The 7,690-nt window shown below is 40.4% G+C and overlaps 1 protein-coding gene across 1 annotated transcript in view; it reads right to left on the bottom strand.

Moving 5' to 3' along the window:
- Positions 1-244: 244 nt before the first annotated feature.
- Positions 245-7,690, bottom strand: part of IQGAP2 (IQ motif containing GTPase activating protein 2) — a 240,154-nt gene continuing 232,708 nt past the window's right edge. The window contains exons 36-38 of the mRNA XM_015571569.1: positions 6,666-6,803; positions 5,269-5,377; positions 245-1,180 (exon numbers count right to left, since the gene is read on the bottom strand). Of these exons, the coding sequence (XP_015427055.1) occupies positions 1,067-1,180; positions 5,269-5,377; positions 6,666-6,803 (361 nt within the window). The 3' untranslated portion in view covers positions 245-1,066. The remainder of the gene's footprint in view (positions 1,181-5,268; positions 5,378-6,665; positions 6,804-7,690) is intronic.

Raw genomic sequence — 7,690 nt, 5'->3', positions numbered from 1 at the left:
GCTGGCCAGGAATCAGTGACAAGGACAGAGCCGGATCCCCGGAAAGCCTTGGAGGTACTGAATTTGAGAAAAACATCTATCTTGCTTCAACCACAGGGTTTCGGATCTCTTGGTCACAGCAGCTTACTCTGTACCCTAATGCATACAACTATAGGGGTATTCCTTCTTTCCCTGATAAGCCCCACCACAAAACTTCCCCACTAAACTGTTTGGATTTATTGAAACAACTAAAAAGCCAAATTAATGAATTCAGTAACATTTATTTTACATGGAACAATTTTCAAAGAATACATTTAAAAACCATCTAAATACTGATTTTATTGCATTACAAAAATTGAGAGGCACAATTGAAGTATTCAAATAAACTGTGAAGGGTAGAGGTGGGGGCCTAAGAATCGCTATTCACGATGTTCTTTAGTCACTTACAGGCTCTGAGTACAAGAGTCTTTACCATGAGGCACTAGTGCACGTCATTTAGTAGGAATAAATCACATAAAATATATACTTTTATACAGAAAGTGTTATTGTCACCTTCAATTACTTATAAAAACTTTATTTAAAATTGCACAAAAGTTCTCTTTAAAATTGATAACTCCCAGAAGACAGGGCTTAGAACTAAGTATCTGTCTAAATAATTCATTACAAATAATTAGGTTTCCATTTCTTCACAGATTAAAAAAAAATCTATGAAGAATTACATTATTCAAATGGGACACTTAAAATTTTTTCATAGGAAAATAGGTTTACACATTTGTCCCTAGTCAGCTAAATTCATTTCTCCCTACTTTAACACAAATCACAGAATGTCCGAAGTTTTAAATCAGAGGACCTATTCCACAGTATGATGTGGAAGTGTTTACGTTAATTCGTTTTGTGTGTCGTTCTAGTACAGTATCAAATTATTAAAAAGGCACAGTGGGTACATCCCTCGGAACAGTTTTGGTCTTTTAAAAAAAAATCACACGTTTATGAGCAGTGATTCCAATCATGTTTAAAAACAAAAATACGAAACAGATTCATTTCCCGATCCAGGTGATACCGAATCCACGAAATTTCTGCAGGCACTTCACTTTCCATAGAATTTCTTGTTCTGCAGGTATATGAGAAGGTTTACATTCACTTTAACCTTATCAAACATTTTCATTACAGCTACTCCTTCATATTGCATCTCAAGTAAATCCTGAAATTTAAGGAACATCATTAAATCTCAAACTTGACATTTAGCACATTTGAAAAACATTCCAGAACAGCTTGTTGACAAAAATAAGATTCAAGTGACCTAATGACCTAGGTAGGGGTTCTTACACTTTCACGTGTGTCGGAATCATCTGGTTAAAACAGGGCTAGTTAAAACATGCTGGGCCCCACACCCAGGAATTCCTGATTCTGTAGCTCTGGGGTGGGGCCCCAATATTTGCATTTTAACAAGTGCCTAATCATGATGATTATATTTTTGGCCCGGGTACCGGGTACCGTACTTTGAGAATCACTTACCTAAATGAAAGGAAATAGATTTTTAGAACTGATAAAGACCATTGGAAGAAAACCATTATGATTAAGTTAATTCAGATATATAATTTTAATTTTTAATTGAAAAATTCAAAACAAATGTTCCAGCAAGATGGGGTATATCCTTTAGAACAACAGTGTTTTCTAAAGTGAACTGAGCAACACAATTCATTAAGGAGTAAAAAGAATAGAGAACTATTTATTTTGTTCACTTTTTAAACATTTAAATTTTGTATATATTTTATAAAGTCTATTTTCAGTATAGTGATAGATGCAAGTATACTTTATAAATAAATATGTACAAATGGGGTGAGATGATCATGCTATTTATTTCTGAAGTTGTATGATTGAAATTTGGAGACCTGCTGTACAAAGTTAACTCCTTCTGACCCGGACTACTTCTGTTCCTATACTGAGAACAAGCCCTCATTCCCAAGTCAGTCTATCATTCTGTGTTCCCCTGCCACCATATAACAAAGAAAATAAACTCACCTGCTAAAATTCATAACTGGGTCCCACCAGTTATATGCATGAGACTAAGCAGTAACATTTCAAAATACAGAGGACAGGAGACCTTTGCCAAACAGAACTGCCCCAGACTAATACCCAGGTCTCCTTTTCTTATTTCTAGCTTTGGAAATTTCTTTCTTAATGATAATGTTCTATGTCTAGCTCTGGAAATTTCTTGGTTCTTAATGACAATGTCTTAAGGAAGGCCACCTGAAGAAGTTGAAATAATTTTTGAGAGAACTTGGCTCTTGTTAGCTTCCTCCTCTACTTCTTCAATTACCTCCAAATGCACTCAACTAAACCCTTACATTATTTAGATATGCGTCTGAGACGGAAATTCCATAGGGAACTGAAGTTCTTTCATCAAGAATGCTTTTACCTACTAAAGTGTACTGGTGGTTCACTCTTCCTTTGGGAAAGGCAAAGTCTGTTCATCCAAATCTCTCAGAAAAGAAATCAATAGAATTAAGTTGAGAAGGAATGGCCAATGCAGGGGAATTAGCTGGGCCCCCCAGGTGGGGAGCAGAGAACATATAATCATTACATTTGCCATCGGAAGACCAGATTTTAGTCTTAGCTCCACCATTTGCTATCCTGTGATCTTGCAGTGTCACATAACCCCTGTTTCCTTGTGTGTAAACTGAGGGTAACACTCTGAACCGCACAGGAGAGTTACTGGGCATATGAGATCGAGGTATCTGCAAACCCTTTTCTTGTCAGGATCGGCTGGAAGCTGTGAGAGAGGCAGTGGAGCAGAGCAATGAAGGCCGTGGACTCCAGCTGCCTCTTCCCTACTCAGCTCTCTGCACCTCCGTTCTTCAACTGGGAAAGGGAGAATGCCAACCCTGCGGCCTCAGTAAGCACAAGCCATTATTTGTATGAGCAGAACATCTTCATGTAAATCTCACCCTCCTGTTACGTATATAGCCTATAGCAGTGATGGCGAACCTTTTGAGCTCGGCGTGTCAGCATTTGTAAAACCCTAACTTAACTCTGGTGCCGTGTCACATACAGAAATTTTTTGATATTTGCAACCATAGTAAAACAAAGACTTATATTTTTGATATTTATTTTCTATATTTAAATGCCATTTAACAAAGAAAAATCAGCCAAAAAAATGAGTTCGCGTGTCACCTCTGACACGCGTGTCATAGGTTCGCCATCACTGGCCTATAGCTATAGGATATAACCTTTAGGAACTAAGGGAAGAGTGGGCTGAAGTAAACCTAGACACAATGCTACACGGCATCTTCCTTGCACCTGTTAGAAACTTTTTTTTGTTGTTAATCCTCACCTGAGGATATTTTTCCATTGATTTGTGGAAGGGAGAGGGAGACACTCAGAGAGAGAGCAACATCGATGTGAGAGAGACACATCAATTGGTTGCCTCCCGCACGCACCCTGACTAAACCCGGAGGTTGAGCGTGCAACTGAGGTAAGCACCCTTGACTGGAATTGAACCCAAGACCCTTCAGCCTTTGGATCGACGCTCTACCCACTAAGCCAAACCAGCTAGGGCTGTTAGAAACTTCTTGACTCAGAGTAAAGATCTGGTCATCATGTTTCTCTTGGTAATTCACTTGATAATGTGATTGTCTGAAAGCTACACGTATAGAAGCCCGACTTTACGTCTGACAGCTGATATGTGTAGGGCCAGCTCCTGGACATTCATCCTGTGCAGGGTTTCATCATCAGAAGGGCCCTGTACTTTAATGTGCTGCTGTCATCATCTTGAAATTCTCAACAATTATAAAAACGAATATGATTTTCAGTTTACATCAAGCCTTGCAAATCTTATAGGTGGTCTTGATGATATGGTAATGACTTTAAAAATCTGGGGCTTATTAGCTAAGGAGTAACATTTCACAACTATGTGGATAAATGAATGGTATGAATAGCTGATCCCACTGCATACTAAATCCTTAACAAAATTTGGTATTTGCATCCGTGTTCAAAGGAAATGGCATGGAATTTCTGGGGCCTTTCTAAACAGGGGTCTCTTGGTCACTTGGCATTCATCTGTCCAGTTGATATTGATTGGTCTTGGGTCCTTGCCTGCCTGGCAATCGCATGTTATGTCTGCCATCTCTGGAGAAGAATCGGTAACCAAAGAGCATTCTTTTCTCTTCCCATATTTGTCAAAGTGTTACATGAAGTAACTCAAGACTTAAATTGTTAAATTGTTAGATGGGTACAGTTAGTGATATTTAAATTCAGTTAGAAAACAATACTGTTTATTTAAGTATACTTTTCATAATTACATAGTGTCTTTTATTTCTCTCTCTATACTCTAATTTACTCCATTATCTCACTGTTTTTATCATGCCCATTTAGCTCCCATTTTCGTTTTAAGTTACAAGAAGGCTAGATAGAAAAGAGGGCTCTGGTATCTGCTCCCTGGAGGGAGGTAATTTCAGGGATCTCAGGGCTGGGCTGGGCGGGCAGTGAGGCTGGGACATACATCATGCCCGGGGCTCGTCAAGATGATTCATGTAGAATACCTGAAAACCATTTCATACAAGTAGTTTGGGACCCAAGTAAATAGGCGTCATTGCCATTTAAAAATTCTTATACAAAAAAGAAAACTCACTTATTTCTCTAAATTGATTCTGTGCTAAGAATTAAAAAGTTGGGAGCAGATGAACTTAAATGTTTGGTTGTACCCTCCCTTCATTTTTGGAGGACGGTGACACAGACTGGGTTTCTCAGTTTCTGTTCAAGTATATTTGGCTTAAATGTAGTTCCGATGAGAAAATAACAAGAACTCGGACTGCAAATATCATTTGTCTATTTATAGTGACCTGTTTTGCACAAAGTCGTTCATTCATATGATCCCAAACAAATGAATAGATTTAAGAAACATGTAAAAAACACTCCAGGAAGGAGGAGGGAGGAAGAGGGAAAAAGGAGGAGAAATGCAAACGGGAAAGCTCCAATCCTGGGCACACTCAGTCTGAGAAAGAAGTGCAAGTTCCTAATAAAAGAAAACTCTCCAGCCTCCACCTAATAGCTCCGAATGCTTTCCTACTATGCTCTACTCTACGCTTCAAAATGGAAACATGGTTTTACCACCTAAAAGCATTTTAAATTCCAATAATTTGAAAAATCAAAGCCTTTAAAAAATAATCAATGCATCCAAAGCTAATATTGGCCAATAAGGCTTACACTGGCCTTCTTTGCTGAAGTTCACTGTCATCGTGAAGAGGCAATTTCAGGGCTTACCTTCCGTTCTCAGAAATCCCAGCTTACCTGAATATTGAGCTGCACCTTTTCCATCTCCACGCCCAGGAATTTGGATTTGACATCGAAGATGCCCACGTCTTCAGTGGATAAGATATCAAATGTAACGTTTTTAAACCTAATGAAGAAAGGGACAGTCACATATGTGGAACTACAAATACCTGCTTACAGCTGAAACACATTAACGGAATCCTCAGTTGTCATTCTCATTGAATGGTCTAAGTCATCCCAAACCTCCCATCCTTTCCCCCACTCTGCTCACTAAAACGATGCTTCATGGTTCTTGTTGAGGTAACTCACAGAGCACTGGAGTAGGTGTTTTATGACGAAAGAAATGCAAAATATGGTCCTTGCTCTTAAAGAGCATACAATATAGATGGAAATACAGGGGATTCACAGAATATGAGAACTGAATATTGACTCATAGCACTGACAGGCTAGTTAAGTATTTCAGGGGGTAAATTTTATAGGAAGAAGCATTTTCTCTGAGTCAGTGCAGTCAGGAGGTTTGATGGGAGAAATGGACTAGAAGTCAGGCCCTGAAGGAAGGTGAGGAGTTAGGAGCAGTGAATCTGGCTTCCCTCAGACAAAGGACAAGGGAGTGATGGGGCATCAGGTTCATGGTCCCTTTAAATTTTTATTTTTAATTAAGTTTATTGGGGTGACATTGGTTAATAAAATTATGTAGGTTTCAAGTGTACAAGTCTATGATACATAACCTGTATATTGCACTGTGCCCACCACTCGAAGTCAAATCTCCTTCCGTTAACGTATGTTTGACCCTCTTTACCCTTTACTACCTCCTGGGTCTCTCTGTCCCTCGGATAGCCATCATACTGTCATCTGTGTCCATGACTTTTTGTGTTTGTCTTGTTTGTTCATTTGGTGCTTTCCAGGTCCCTTTAAAACGGAAAACCTGATGGCGCCTGGGGTGGGGATGCAGAGGGAGTGGTTTTCTCCTCCACGCCAAAGGCACCCCCGAATAGCATGGGGCTGGTGTGTCAGACCCAGGCATTGGCACACAGTCCGTGGCTTTGAAATTAGAAAGGCACTATTTTCCAATGGTAAATCATCTAATTTATCGAGACCAGAAGGCAGCCTTCATTCTCACTGCTATGACTCTGTTCTTTCGGAGGGATCAGGGAGGCTGGCAAATCCAGACACACTGGCCAGGCCATGGGAAACACAACCTGATAAGCCCTTCAGACAACCCACCAGGTGCTCAAGGCCGGCTGGGAAGACTAGAGATGACAACACACGTATCTCCCCATCACCTGTCATCCAGGGTAAGCCCTGACAGACCAAATGAAGCTCTCCTCAAAGGCCACAGGAACCCGAGGAGTGTGAGTGAGATGTTAGGGGTGGTCAGAGATGCGTGTTCTGTGCGGATTCCAGGTCACACTCACTGGTTGGTCTGCAGGTCGTCGATGCCCAGCAGCACGCCCTTCTCATGCAGCTTCGCCGCCGTGTACCTCACCGGCTTCGCCCTCTTCATCCCCTTGGGCTCTCCTTTCCCGTCCACTTTAATCGACCGTCGAGAATTTCTAGCAAAAGAAGAACACGCCGTCTGTCATCATGATGGCAAACTCGGATGTTTCTGGCAATGCAATAACCATGCCCCAGGTGTACGCCACGGTGCAGACCTGGCCCCCATGGCCCTGGATATGCAACTTTCTATTTTGTGGTAGAAGGCGACAATTTTCCCCATGCAGTAAAACCTCACTATGCACTGCTTAAGGGGAAACTATTTTCAAAGTGATGGAGTTTGATTTGCAGACTAATATTTTTCATAAAACTTGCACTCTATTTTTCAGACATCTCGAAGCGGCCCTATTAAGTCATTTTGCAAGCAGCGTTGGTGCAATCACATAACTGTGTACTCCTGAGTAAATGTATCCCCAGGGCTGCTGTAATTCCCTCAACAAATACTCTGTAGCCAGCACTGTTCTAAGAGCTTTATAGGTATTGCCTCACATTTGCAAGATTAACATTTCCATAACGCTCTGAAATAAAATTCCTTTCTTCTATGCTATTCCACTTAGCTCTGAGGCTGGCACTCCTCATTCACCTTTACATGAGACACCTGGGGCTCCAAAGAAGTTCATCGGACAGGTTCAAGATCACACAATCTGAGAGAGAATCAGAACCCAAATCCAGCTCATCTGGCTGCAGGGCTTGTAAAATGCCTTCAAGTAGTTTAGTCTGTAATTCAAACTAAAGTCTGACATAGTCTGTAATAAATATGTAAAGAAAACCTCTAACATTTCTTAAGTTTCTAAAACTTCTAATATTTCTACTGAATATTAACTTGACCAACTTTTTCCTCCCAGGGATAGAGTAAAAATAATTTACAGGCCACAAGCAAATGAATTAAAATTCAGAACTAGTGGGTCCCACACAAGTGTGGCTGACATTTGGTTATTTCCCTTAA

The sequence above is a fragment of the Myotis davidii genome, unplaced genomic scaffold, assembly GCF_000327345.1.
Source record: "Myotis davidii unplaced genomic scaffold, ASM32734v1 scaffold44, whole genome shotgun sequence".
NCBI classification, from domain to species: Eukaryota; Metazoa; Chordata; class Mammalia; order Chiroptera; family Vespertilionidae; genus Myotis; species Myotis davidii.
Note: the sequence above shows the minus strand (reverse complement) of the source record. Positions and strands in the feature narration are given on the sequence as shown.